At 39.2% G+C, this 14,313-nt stretch overlaps 1 protein-coding gene across 1 annotated transcript in view; it reads right to left on the bottom strand.

Moving 5' to 3' along the window:
- Nucleotides 1-14,313, bottom strand: part of PDXK (pyridoxal kinase) — a 55,053-nt gene that overhangs the window by 25,946 nt on the left and 14,794 nt on the right. Inside the window, exon 2 of the mRNA XM_076354849.1 lies at nucleotides 6,633-6,687. Within this exon, the coding sequence (XP_076210964.1) occupies nucleotides 6,633-6,687 (55 nt within the window). The remainder of the gene's footprint in view (nucleotides 1-6,632; nucleotides 6,688-14,313) is intronic.

Below are 14,313 nucleotides of genomic sequence, written 5' to 3'. Positions count from 1 at the left end.
AATGCTTTTTAAAAAGTCTCTGTGAAGAAACGGACAAAGTGAGGGATTCCCATATATGTTAGGGCTGTAGTTCCACTGCTGAACATAGTGATACTCAAAACGGCAATGCCTAACACCTAGACACAGGTATATGAGGAACCCTTGACTACAACTAACTCAAGTATTTGGCTTATTTAACACATATGCAGATGTTCGTTCTGTCACATCTGCAGCTTCAGAGAGAAATAATCTGCCCTCTCCTCTTCTCTGAATCTCTACTTCTATTAGCACTGCAAAGCCAGTCCATACAGGGACCCAACAGAGTCCTTTTTATTCCATTGTGCCCATCAATGAAACCGAGTGCAGTTTTCACCCAGAATCAAGGTCAGCTGGCAAAAGAGCAGTCATTCATCTTACACATGGCCACAAAAATAACTATGATAGATTGTCCAGACAATCTAGATACTCTCGGGAGCCATTCCTACAGAGGGACCCTGCACATTCACTATTTAACTAAAAGTTCACCTTCCTATGTCAAGCTGTCTTAAACAGTCAATGCACAGGGTCCATGTCACACTGATCCTCCACTGAGGGAGGAAAATAAATACGGAAACAAAATGTTGGCTAGCAGCCCAGCTTAGCTCAGGAATTGGTAAGTTACCCACATGGGGCAGGGACATTGTCCGAACTCTGTAGCAATGACTTCCAAGGGTATCTAGAGGATTCTTTTTACCACCTGGTAATACATGTAATACAACCTAAAGTCTAATCACAAGATAGCTGGAAGAAAAAAAAAAAAGCTCTAGGGAAGCTCTCAGGGAAGCCCCAGCTATTCAGACAGAAGAAAAAGGGCAATGCCTTCGCTGGATCTGCAGAGAACTGTGATTTCACTAGGAGTTGAATTATGTTCAAGTAAGAAGAAACAAACAAAATCAAAACTGGCAGCAAGATGGAAACCACCCTAAGCCCTTTCCCCAGGGTGACTTCATGTAACATGATGAACAAGGAGCAAATCCCATGACCCTGCATTTAACCTGCTCTCCTGGTGGAATATACAACCAAAAAGCAGCTTCTGTAGAGGAACAGAAGAAAAAGCCAGTTACTCATGTTCAAAAAGGGTTTCTCTAACTGAAGGATGGATACCTTGGGGTCCCAGGAAGAGGGAGAGGGACTATCTTGAAAGGGGAAAGGCAAAAAACCCAGATAGATACTGTGTGGTCAAAAACCTACTGCATAGCCCTGAACCCAAAGCTAGTTAGCAGGGAACGCAAACAGCAAGCTTAAACATGTGAGGTCCAATTGGCTTTAGGGAAAAGCATGAGTGGTTAGAGTTAAGGACGATAACGAGGACTCGCTGTCTTCCTTAGCTAGACATAAGAACTCAGCTGACAACGAGCACATTTGAAGACCCAGAGCTGCCTTGCAAGACCTAAAAGAAAGTCAGCTTCCTAGAAATGTTATCCTTATGCCTACACCACTAAATATGAATATCTGAAAAAGAGCAAGAGAAAACTTAAAATCTTCTGTTTAACTGTCCACTTACTGTAACTCCTACTCTGCAGTAGTATTTCCACTGTGGCACTCAACACTATGTAAGTTCCAAGTCTCACAGTACCTGGCTATTTGCACACGTTATACAAGAACCACAGCCAAGAAAACTGAAGAATGAGTTTCAAGTTTGTACTTGGCAAAACAACTAAATCCCTTTGGAGACTACAGAGCTGGTTATGCATAGCAGCTGGATCAAATTATTACTCCTTTATCTTGGATGAGATACTTGGTGAGAACTTGGCTTGTATCTTCCACAGAGGAAGAAAGCTAAGTCTTCCTAGTTTTTGTTACAAAACCACCAAATAATTCCCCTCAGTACTGGACTGAGAGAGCAGAGAGAACGCTGCAAATCATGATACAGCTCTCCAAAACCGCACTTGGCTCAGACTGACTGCATTAGTCTCCCAGATCAGTAATAATTTTAAACACGTAGATGAACATAAACATTTAAACATCTTTATACCCCTTCTGCTTATCTGTGTTATGGCCTTTTATTACAATTAAATGTTATATATTTGCTTTTAAGCAGATAAGGGAATGAAAAACAGGTAAGATATGATGCCTCTTGTCACTTATCCCTCTAAAATGATGAACATATTCATTAGTCTCCAAGGAAGTGTCTTGGTTCATCTGTACGAAAAAGGAAAAAAAAACAAAACCACAACCAAGAGAGGCAGCTAATACTGCACCCAAGATGAATTTACATACTTTTCTTTCTTGCCTTCTTCCACTGGTACATTTTTTTTCTCCTTTGGAATGTATTTATAAGCCTCTTAATTACTTTCAAAAACAAGGAAAAAAGAAAAGATTAAAAATCTCAGGCATACCAGAAGAAAAAAACAAAACAAAACAAAACAAAAAGCAAGCTACCATTTAAGTATAGCAAAGCATGTAAGATTTCTTCGTTTTCCAACCCAGAACATTCTGTTCTGAGGTTTGAGTTCCTCCTGTGGTGCTCCCTGCAAAACTATTCCAAGTGGCTTCAGTAACCAAGTATTTTACATGGGAAAAAGGAAGAAAGGTCTAGTGTTTAAGGCACATGATGGGCAGGCAGTCTGGTCCCAGCTGTGCCACAAAATTCACATGCAAACTCTGGCAAACAACCTGGTCTAAACATGACTTCAGCTACCAGGAGGCCTTCAACAAAACCAGAAATACAGTAACAAATTCTCCACTGGATTTTTTACAGCCTGTCAGTGTGGGAGTAAAATACTACCAGTGTTAGGCATGAGTGGAGATCTTTTCTTTTTGTCCCACACTGCACAGGTGTGAATGACTGCATATGGGCGGTAGACTAGGAAGAATCACATGAACAAGACATAATTATAATTTCTCATGTATTAGACCTACCAGCCAACCCAACCACCCACTACACACCCACTAAGTGGAAGTCCAAAAGTGCTTTGCTTAAAAATAAAAAGAAGAGGAACAGGAAAAAAAACAGGCTATTTGTTCTGGAGCAGTTTCAAAGGTAGGATTTGGATGGCGAAGTAAGCACATTATATGCTTACCATTAACCTACAAATTAAAAATAAAAATGCAAATCACTGAGGAATTAAAAATGCACCCCAAAATATCAACGATACAATAAAAAAAAAATCTAGATTTTTATTTTTGCACATCAGCTGATGAGATCCTTGTGCAAACAATACAGTAAAATAGAATAAAAAGCACAGCATCTTTATAGGTTGCATGACAGCTTCTTTTATTTGTACATGAAGCATGATACCATTCAAGGGTGAGTCACTCTAATCATAGAAGTTCCTCACCAAGCAACATGACAAACTGTTCTCCCAGGGGGACTGATTTAAAGCACATATTCCGAATTTCAGGATTATCAGAGACTAAAGAAAGCTGAATTTTCTGAGCAGGAGTCAGCAGAAATAGGCCCCTGGTTTCTTACTAATTTAAAGACAGGGCAAAAAAAAGGCAATAATGATTCACCAAAGAAAGCCTGTTAGTCATAAATTCTCTCTGCGCTTTATCTTTTGCTGACACGGCCAGTTTAAAGACAGGGATGGGGAAAGAATGAATGCCATATCTGAAACCTCACACACTTTACTACCTGTGCCCCCTCTGGTATGTCACATTCTTTTAGAAACTGGAGTTCACAGATTTTGAAGCAAAAATTTGCCCTTCAGCTTTAATGATCACAGAAAGGGTTCTCGTAAGATCTTGTTCTTGTAGGAAAATCAAGTTATCTTCACCAGTTCCTCCAGCACGTGATTCCTGTGTGTTGTGGCACTGCTCCAGACACAAGCCACAGCAGTTTCTGTTCATTAATCCCTGCAGTGGCACAGACTGCACGTACGTTGATTTGCAGGTACTAGTGCAAGTTTGTGTGCAGGCATGTGTAAATGTTCAAACTTGGAAAAGTCTTTGTATGAGGACACCACATGTTCCTACATGCCTCTCTCAAAGAGGAGGTGCAAAGCCACTGGGCTTAGAATCTATCCTTCAATTTAAGAAAGGGTAGAAAGGATTTCATGGATAAACTGCAGCGTTAGAGAACTAGACCCGTCATAAAAGGGAATATGTGCCCTTCCTTTCTTTTCCATTCCTTCCTCTTTCAGCCAAATGACCAATACTTCTAAATACATTCTCCTTTTACTCACACTTGGCAAGGGCCAAACACTTACTGTACTGTGATTTTTTTCTGAAAGCTCTGCTTCCCAAAGTCATGAGGTTGCGCACCAATCTTTGGGATTTTTTTTTTTTTTTTTTTTAAACATTTACTAAGACAATCAAGATGACAGAAAAAACTTGATAACATGACTCCTAAACATGAGGAGACAAAATAAAAGTTCCAAATATTTTAAAGACTTGTGATCTTTGAGACATTTTTGGTTCTGGGATGTTCATTTAGGCCTTCGTGGCGGGGGGGTGGGGGGGCAAGGTGGGAATCACTAATTTGTTGTTCCTTCTACTATCTTCATTGTCTGCCAAACCTTTAATGAAGCACTAGTAACCTTTCTCCAGCTGTGATACTATTAAAAAAAAAAATAAAATAAAATCTTCCCTCTTCTCCTCTTTTCTGTTTTAAGAATCTGGTCATCCTATTGGTAATGTAATTTTCCTACCTTCAGAAACATTCAGTTTATGGTCCAATAAAAACTCTATTAAGCTCTTTTAATGTCCTATAAAGCTGGTATCATCTTGAAACTGAAAGCCGACAAACGACAGGTGCTCATCCATTCTGAGTGCCGAGTTATTTCACGTGAAAAAATTCCTTCATTTCTGGAAGATTACAACAGTTTTACCCAGCTGTCAAAAACTAAACAACGGAAAATCCCAAACTCCAAAACTAAATACATTAAGAAACATAAGTCACATCTAAACATCTCTTGAAAACATGACAGAACCTTCGTACTGTGCCAAAGGGTACAAGCAGAATAAGCTTTTTGCCTGAGCCAGCAAAGACCCCCACTCCATGTTTAATTATTACCTCTTTTGTGCCTTTCCTCAACAAGCAGAGATGGCTTTCTAGCTACCCTTGAAACATTAATTTCTTCTTCCCAGGGTGACACTAAATTCCTTCCATGATAGGAACATCTTACAGCCTTTTGAAAGCTGCATGGAGCTCAACATAGTAAGAGAGGACAGAGGCCTCCTGGTCTGCTCTCTGTTCCAAAAATTTAGCATTTTATTAATAGAGCTGTACCCGTGAGATACTAGGAAAGTATCTCAACTTTTGCCTTTTTTTTTTTTGTCAGAAAATTTTTGCTCTTTTACAAGATGTTAAAGTCAGAATTTGTTCTTTGTTTATTTTTTAAGACACCCTTAGAAATTCTTTATCTAGAGCAGATCTCCCCTCAAGCAACCTGCCACCACCATGACAGTAGACGTGTCTCTTGATTCAAAAATAGCAAGTCACTTGGAGCTCCTTTATGGGTGAAAGGTATTGCTAAAATAAACATAAATTTCAGCTTTCTTTTGAAAAATAAAGTCCTCTAGCACTGTGAGCGTTAGGAAGTCTGAAAGGATGATGAGAGTGCATCATGGTTGCACTCATCATCTAAGCCATCATTTGGCTTAGAACCCAAATGTATTAGCACCCCACCCCTTCCTCCCTCCAGAATGTAATTTTAGCGTAATTGCTAGCCTTCTGGGTGGGCACATAACGAGATGAAACACTGCATCTAGCTCAGTATTCTTCTGATGTTTGGGTTGGTAATATGATGATGAGTGTCATAGGGCCCTACTGCACAGAAAATAGTACTGAAGACTCTCCCATTCACAGGCCTGCCCATAGATGGCCGTTGTGGTTTAACCCGGCAGGCAGCTAAACACCACACAGCTGTTTGCTCACTCCCCTGCAGTGGGATGGGGAGAGAATCGGCAGGGGGGGAAGGTAAAACTTGTGGGCTGAGATAAAGACAGTTTAATAGGACACAAAAGAAAGGGAAAATAATAATATGATAAAAGAATATACAAAGCAAGTGATGCACAATGCAATTGCTCACCACCCGCTGACCGATACACAGCCAGTTCCCGAGCAGCAGACCCCCAGCCAGCTTTTCCCCTAGTTTATATGCTGAGCATGACATCACATGGTGTGGAATATCCCTTTGGTCAGCTGGGGTCAGCTGTCCCAGCCGTGTCCCCTCCCAACTTCTTGTGCACGCCCAGCTTGCTTGCTGGTGGGGTGGTGCGAGAAGCAGAAAAGGCCTTGACTCTGTGTAAGCACTGCTCAGCAGTACGAAAACATCCCTGTGTTATCAACATTATTCTCATCCTCAAACCAAAACACAGCACTATACCAGCTACTGGAAAGAAAATTAACTCTATACCAGCCGAAACCAGGACAGCCATATTTGTGTTATTTCACTGAGTTAGTTAGATTACTGCCTAACAAAAGAAACTCACACTCTGAAGTAGCAGAACAGGACATTACCATGTTATATCATGTCCTAATCCCAAATTCAGGCTTCTGTGAGACTTGAATCAAAACATGAAAATTACATTTCTGTCCTATATCCTGAAAATGTGAGTAAAAACATAAGACCGATCTCCCTTCCACTGTCATGTGATGAGGTGAGCCACATGTCGAGTAGAGCCGAGTGACTGTGGAGTGGTATCTGACGACACATGTAAAATTTTACCTGTGTGGTTTGAAAACTGGACAGAGTTCACTGTATCAACTTCAAATCCCAAAACCTGTAACAGAACACAGGAATATTTCTCTTACTAACACAGCTTTGTCAATATGTTGTCAATATCACAAAACACAAGACAGGATTCTTATTTCCCAGTGTTTATTTAAAAATCTTGAGCACTCTTTTAAAGTGAAAGCTGAGTCAACATACATGCAACATAAACAAACAATGCAGTACTTTACTACAGCAGTGGAAATGGAACAAAAGTGACACTGGCAACAGCACCAGAAAAACAGAGCTCTGGATCCTCAGGCTAGAGGTCATCTGGGGATAAGGATGGAGAGGCTGGTCCAGCAGCAATCACTGAAGCCCTGAAGAAAGCCTTGGCTAGTCTTTCTTGGCAAGAAAAGCAGTCTAAATTTCAAGGTACTAAATTAATGCAAAATATAGAGGGAGAATGCTGTTCATATTCCAGAAAGGCAATCTTTCTAAAAGGAGGACAGAAGAATCTTAAAAGGGATCAACCTTATGAGCCATACTTCAATTTCAGAAGCAGTTTTTACAAATAAAAGAGAATAGAAAGAAATCACGGAGAATTAATTTGGGGCATGATTAGGCAATCAAAGGGCGAGAGCTCTTAAAAACCACAAAGTAAAAAAAGCCTAAAGCATGCTCCAAAAGCCACCTGCTACCTTGCATTACCAGCAATCCAAATATTAAAATATCCAAGAATTTGCTAGTGCAATCAACAAACACACTCTTGTTGCCCAAAAAGAGAGAAATATTATGAAAATAAGAGCATCGAATCAGGAGAAAACTAATGAGGATTTTTAACCTGACAATACCTGCTTAATACTGACAGGCATTGCTGCTCAAGCCATTTTTAGACACTTTTATCTGCCACGAAAGAAATTCTAATGCTACAGTGACATAACAGTCTGACATTTAATATTTGTTTCCACATCCTACTTGCTCTGAGTAAGAATTCTCCTCAAAAGACGAGCTGCTATATATGGCTCCGTGAATCATACTGGGAGATAATAGTAATGATGCATCGCTGTTCATGATCCACTTTCAGGCAATTTGCTGGGGAGGGGGGAGTGAACAAACGAAGCTTTTGCCAGTCACGTTTTTCACCAAGACACACGCCTCTCCCTTTTCATCACGAAGGCAACCCATTCACATATAATAAAAACCTCTGGGTGTATGGTGCCAGACACAAGGTTTTTCCTGTGCATGTACTTTCTCTTGCACATGAAAGCCATTAAGTGATAAGCCCTTTATTTCAAACCCTGGGCTGTTACAAGATGGAGGTACGTGCTGCAACAGGTAGCTCCTTCTGCCTGCAGGCACTGCATTTTCGTCATTTTACAGCTCAGAGTCCACATAGGTCTTCGCAGAACAAGTCTCTTCTTTCAATATATAATAAAGGTTTCTGTTCATTCCTGACCAGAAAGCAAAGTAATCTTACGTTAATGACAGACAGAATGGTGGGTTGTCTCAGCCTGATCAAGTTAAAATTAACCTCAGCTCCTACTCTCACCCCAGTTTCTTTTCTCACCTTGGTGGATTTTATTTTAAAGACCCAGGAATGAAAGGGGCGAGATCATGGCAATACTGTTATGACCTTAACCTCGACGTTTGCACATGCTCTTCAAAGAAATAAATGAGAATACTGCTTCTAACGAGACTGTCATCCCATATTCAATTCCCCTCCCTGCAATGAACAGACCTAAGAAGTTCTAATTTCCTTCAAACATCTTGGCAACAATTGTGAATTAATCCACTTCTGTGCAATATTTAGATCACATCTCTCCAACTATTAAACACCTGACACTACAGAACACACTATGATTTACTAGCTAATCAGGTTTACACCTAGTGCTTCAGGGAAGAAGAGCATGCACAACTGCTTGTAGGGAGGGCTGTTTTATAATACGGATAAGCACTGCACCAGCTGATGGTCACCAGAAAGAGCAGTCCTTCTTTATTGTCTCCACCAGCACTAGCTATCATTTGATTTCTCAACAAGCTTTTCTGTAGGATTAGGGATTTTTGGTTTGTTTTGGCCAGTTTATCTGCTTCAACCAGCAGAAGGGAAAATACAAGGGAGGCCACGTCTAACCTGACACCTAGCTGCCTCCGAGAGCTTAGCTGTACACTTGGTAAAAGAGAGTTAAAGAAAGTGCTTTTGAATAGTCAAGGAAAGTCACAGACAGCTCAAATTCAGCAGAGGAGCTTTCTCATCAGTGCAAAACAGGCTAAATAGCCTTTAAAGGTCTCCCTAACAATCACTTAATGGTGTTAGTCTACTCTGTCAGAGTTTCAAATTTGCCCTAAAGTTTTGTTTTGAATAAACGTACATGACTAATCTAACACACCTAATTACGCAGTTCTCTAGTTCTGATTCAACCCTCAAAATAAGCCACGGTTGCTCTACTTCAAGGAATTTCCTTTTACAAAGATTCTTATCAAAACAGAGAGAGTAATTAAAAGACAAAGTGTCATTTAAAAACCAAGGTACAATTAAAACCCCTAATTAGTACTACCTTTGGAATGAGAGCAACAGATGTTGAGGTCTAGGCCTTAGTATAAAGTATTAAAATAATCAAAAAGAATGTTGAAGTCATGTTAAGCCAGTACGTGTTTGCTACCAAGGCAAACCGCATTGAAAGTCTCATGGAATTTAATCATCAGAAGGTGACCTGAAAACAGGGTATATTGAAGTGCTAAAAGCAGCTTTTGACAGCAATCATCTCTTCTATGGCTACAAAGAAAACTGCGTCTTAATTTTGGTTTGCGTAGTTCATTTCAACAACCTGATCATTTAAAGTGGATAAGGAAATGTTAGCTTCCTCCTTCAATGAGCGATTAAAAAACAGTACTAGTAACTATCATCCTTGCATATCTCAAGGACCATACATATCAGAAAGTTTCCGATTCACTGAATGATGAATACTTTCCCTGATGACAAAGGGAGCTGTGTTCAAAAGATGTCTTGTTACATCTTCTTTATATATACTCGTATTTTTAATTTCTTGGGCAGAGCTAACTAAAAGCACTGATTTTGAGGGGTTTTTTAATTTAATTAAAAATTTCTACCCAAACCAGAGGTTAAATAAATCTTAAGTGAAAGTTAACTACCTAATTAGAAATACATGATTTTTGTACGTACAGACCTAGAAAATTGAGATCAGAGCAAACGTATTGAATCAGATAAATCATACCGAAAAAAATGATATTTGCACACAAAAGTACTAAGTATCACCTGAAATTATGCATTTAGTTGGATATCAACAATTTTTCCAATGTCATAAACCAGTAAGAATCAACCTTTCCTTCAGAAAATGACTAGAAAGTACAAATTCAAAACAGGACTAAACTCAATTATTTATATTAAGTTTCTTGCTTGTTGATGTGAAACACATTTAAATAACTTATTTTAAGTCACGGATTTAAAATCACTCTGGTTACTGATGTTTTTTCTACATACAGAAACAAACCTCTCCATGTTTCTGAAGCAAGTACGTACATATATGCCAGTTAAATTGTCACCTCAACACCTTTCCTTATTTTGTGAGCAATCAAAATGCTGTGATTCATTAAAGACATTAGTTTTGTGGCGTTCAGTCAACAGAGAACAAATTCAAGCTGGTAATGGTTTATCATGGTTCACTGAAGTCCGCAGCTGTCTCTAGGCTTAGCTCAAAAAATACAGCAGAAGCCACAAGTAGCACTTTGCCAGGTCCACCGGTGGGACAAAGGCCTTTATTGAGATATTGACAGTTTCACCTTATACCCGTTGATGCACCACTTTCCCTTTGCTTCCTGAATTTCTTTGCATATCAGTCTGCTACATTAGCAAAATGACCCAACTTTGGGTGTTAAAACTGTCATTTTTCTGTGTGTGTATGCATGTATGTGTTCCTTGCACCTCTGTGTAAGTAAACTGAAGGAACTCACTCCACTTGGATTTTGCCTACGTCAGAACTAACGCCTTCAGATCCTATTTGATTAGTGTGAGGACTGACCTTACTAAGAAATGCACAATAATACTTAATTTATTGCTTCTCTATACCAGCTTGTAAAATAGTCTATACCTGTGTAACTTCCCCTGCTCCCTATAGAAAGGGTCCTGTGGTGACACTCCTGCCTCTGGTTTTGGAAATGCAGGTTATGGCAGATACTCTGCAAGTGTCCAGGGCTCCAGCTGCCAGGGACACACATCATCTACGTTACCATTATCCCCTGTTTTGGATGATCTGATCTCTTACAGGCCCTCCAGTAGGGAACAATTCCTAGTTTCCACGCTCTCCCTCTGCTGTCATTCTGTATCACTGCCCACAGAACTGCAAATCCTGGGCAAATCTAAACCCATAGCCAGTTTGGGTAAGGATGGTAAGCGCTCTTCAAAGGAAAACGGTAACTGAGTTCATCCTAAATCTCTCAGCCTCCAGTCTAAGCACATGTCAAACAACGTTCTTAAGACTCAAACTAAGGTTGCCTATATCACATCATATAGTGACATTTACTGTGATTGAAGGAAAATGGGCAATTCCAACATATTCTTTAAGTATCTTCAAGCAAAAGAGGCAGAACTGTTACATTTCTAAAAATAAATCACAAAACATCAAAACCAGAGGAGTTTTGTATTTGGAAGGCATGGCTGGCAGGTCTGAATGACACATTTCAGAAAAATATTTGGAAGATTAAATCAAAAGACACACACTGGAGCAGAATGCGTTTGAAGAAACAGCTAGCACGAAACACATACTCCAACATTATGCATGAGATCAAATTGGGCTTAGTTCTTCCTCAGTGCAGAAAGTGCTACCCCAGCCTTGCAAAGAGAAGGTACATCACCCATGTAGGCACCTAGTCTACAGAACTATTAAAATGCCCATCTTCGAACTAGCAAGTGCTCAAGAGAAAAACCACACAAGAAAGGAAGAGACTTCAAAATACATGGATAACCTCAAAAGGTGTTGGCTCTTTTTGGAAAACTGGACCAAAAGCCTAGTTTTCCTAAAAGCATGGAAGTAATTTAAACTTCTATCAAGCCACCAAGCCACAAATAAGAAGCCAAAAAAATGGATCTCCTTCGGGATTCGAATTTTACAAATGATACCAATTGTTTTACTAGTAGAACAACCTGAAGACCTAGACAGACAGAAAATGTCTTCGGTTATATAGGTTATATATATAGCTAGATCTCCGTTCTGGTTCACCTCTAAAAATGCAACCTTTTGGACTTTGCCACTGTGTTAAAGCATGAATTAGAGCTTTGTTTAAAATTTACATTCTCTCTTCCTCTCCCTCCTAGAAAACATTTCAATCATACATATACTGAAACATGCTATTTCTTCACTGCAAAGAACAAGTACCTAAGATTGTCAGAAATGAAAGATTACAAACATAAATTTCCTTCAAGAGGACAGCCTAAGTTGTGCCTGTTATGTAAAGGGGGGGATTGTAAAACAACAAGAGAAACAAAACTATTCCACATTATGGAAGGTTGTGAGTATAGCAACAGAGAAATTAACAGGAAGATTTTCAAGCAAATGCAACATCTCAAATTCAGTTTTAATGATTGCTAAGCTTTATGTTTATATTTGTGTAATCTACATTATGTTCCAATGGTCTGGAGACGAAAGTACTCCTTTCTACCTCCTAATCCTATTTGTTATTTGATTGTTAACACCACTTGAGACTGAAAACAGTTAACTTCAAAGATTAGCTCTGCCTCAGAGTAAACATTAATATAAATTCTCATTTAATAATTTTGTTTACGCTGAGAAACGCTTAGAGAAATGTGAAAAGCCATTGCTGAACTGCTTCTGTTTAAAATTTGTATTGCAGCTTTACTATGCTTCTGCAGGGAAAAAAGTAAATTTTCAGAAGTATCACACACTTTATAGTACTCAAGAAGTTCTCCTTTTTCCTTGCTTGTATTCACTTTGGGGGAAAAAAGTTTCAAAAAAAAAGATACCTTAAATCTCCTAAGTGTGTGAGAAAAACTGTCACTTGAATTACATGAACTTCTGAAATGAACTACGTTTTATTGCTTTCCTGGGTACTAAACATTAGAAACAAACAAACCAAACAATTTCCATTGCATTATATGTACATATTTAGAGAAAGAGAAGTTTAGAGGGGGCTGAGAGAGATGCTGTGGAATCGCCGTCCTTGGAGGTTTTCAAGACCCAAGAGGACAAAGCCCTGAGCAACCTGGGCTGAACTTAGTGCTGACCCAGCTTTGAGCAGGAGGCTGGACTGGGGACCTCCCGAGGTCCCTTCCAGCCTGAGTCACTCCATCATTCGATGATACTGCTACACACAAAAAGCTCAGCTTTACCTGTCATAGAACTCCATGTGTAAAATTACACAAAATATCATCACCTGCTACCCATCCTAAAAGTTCTGGTTATAAGGATAAAAACCAGTGGTATGGTATGTTTACACTATTAACTATGCCAGCTTTGTCAGTAAAGGTAGCATGTCCTTTGCTGTTAAACGATCAGTGTACCAATTTAACTAGCATGTTTGAGTTTGTACTTAATTTAGACAACCTTAGAGAACAATGACCTAGTTCTGCAAGAATGAAATTCAATTAAAAATACCTCTCTATTCTGCAACATAGTTGGTACATATTTCCCTCTTTGGGCACAGGGTTTATGCCTCCGGTGGCATTTCATTTTAAGGTTTGAAACTAAAACCACAAAGCAGTACTGCAGCTCAAGTTAGAGGAAAAATCTGGAACAATGAGTGAAAGGCAGAGTAAGGGGTAGGGGTGGGGGAAAGCACTGTGAGGAAGAAAAAAAAAAGACTGTATAAAAACGGACTTTGTAAACCGCATACATGTTTCTTCCGTAATATTTATGTCCCCTGATACACATTCACAGGTTGCTATCTGTATTTCATGAAACAAAGCCGAGACTTCCATCCAAACTCTGCAGTTCCTTCAAAGTTCTTAATTTTGGAAAATGTTAGTTTTACCATACCAGAACACATCAAAACCAATTTCCCCAAGTGAGCCCACAAACCAAATGGTTTGTAAACCGCAAATCCAGGGAAAATATCAGAGGTTGAAGTTGCAAATCAAGCTCAGCCAATCATTCATACAAATTCTTTTATTGTGAACACAAGGTACCTGATTTCTTGTATGCATAATTAGAGCTTCACATTCAGATCTGAGCTATAAATGTGCCACAGGTGAAAATCTCGCTATATAATTTGTTTGTTCACATCTCTAAAAGGTGAGTTTATCTCCAAGGAAAATGCAGTTTGACAAGAAAACGGCACTGGCTAAGAAGAAAGAAGAAACACGATTCTGCTAACCAGGAGAAGAAAACCTTTGAGACTCCACTTTTGAAAGCAGGATTTGACTTTCATGCGTCTAGTTCTCCCCAAAATAAATGCAGCATTGTATTATAACATTTAACTTCCTTGCACTTCAACTCTTCTGCTTTGTAGCAAGATATTTACTTTATAAGTAAAGTTTATAGAAAAAGGATGACTCTGTTTTAATTAATATTCAAATGATGAACCATCCAAGCCAAGTATGTCCTGTGCTTTGTGCCAATGGATGGTAACAGGCTGATGAATTAGACAAAGTAGCAGTAAATATTAAGAATAGTGAGAAGAAGGTTAACACAGACTAAACAAGTGAACCAAAACCATCCAGATA

The sequence above is a fragment of the Aptenodytes patagonicus genome, chromosome 1 (assembly GCF_965638725.1).
Source record: "Aptenodytes patagonicus chromosome 1, bAptPat1.pri.cur, whole genome shotgun sequence".
Lineage (NCBI taxonomy): Eukaryota > Metazoa > Chordata > Aves > Sphenisciformes > Spheniscidae > Aptenodytes > Aptenodytes patagonicus.
Note: the sequence above shows the minus strand (reverse complement) of the source record. Positions and strands in the feature narration are given on the sequence as shown.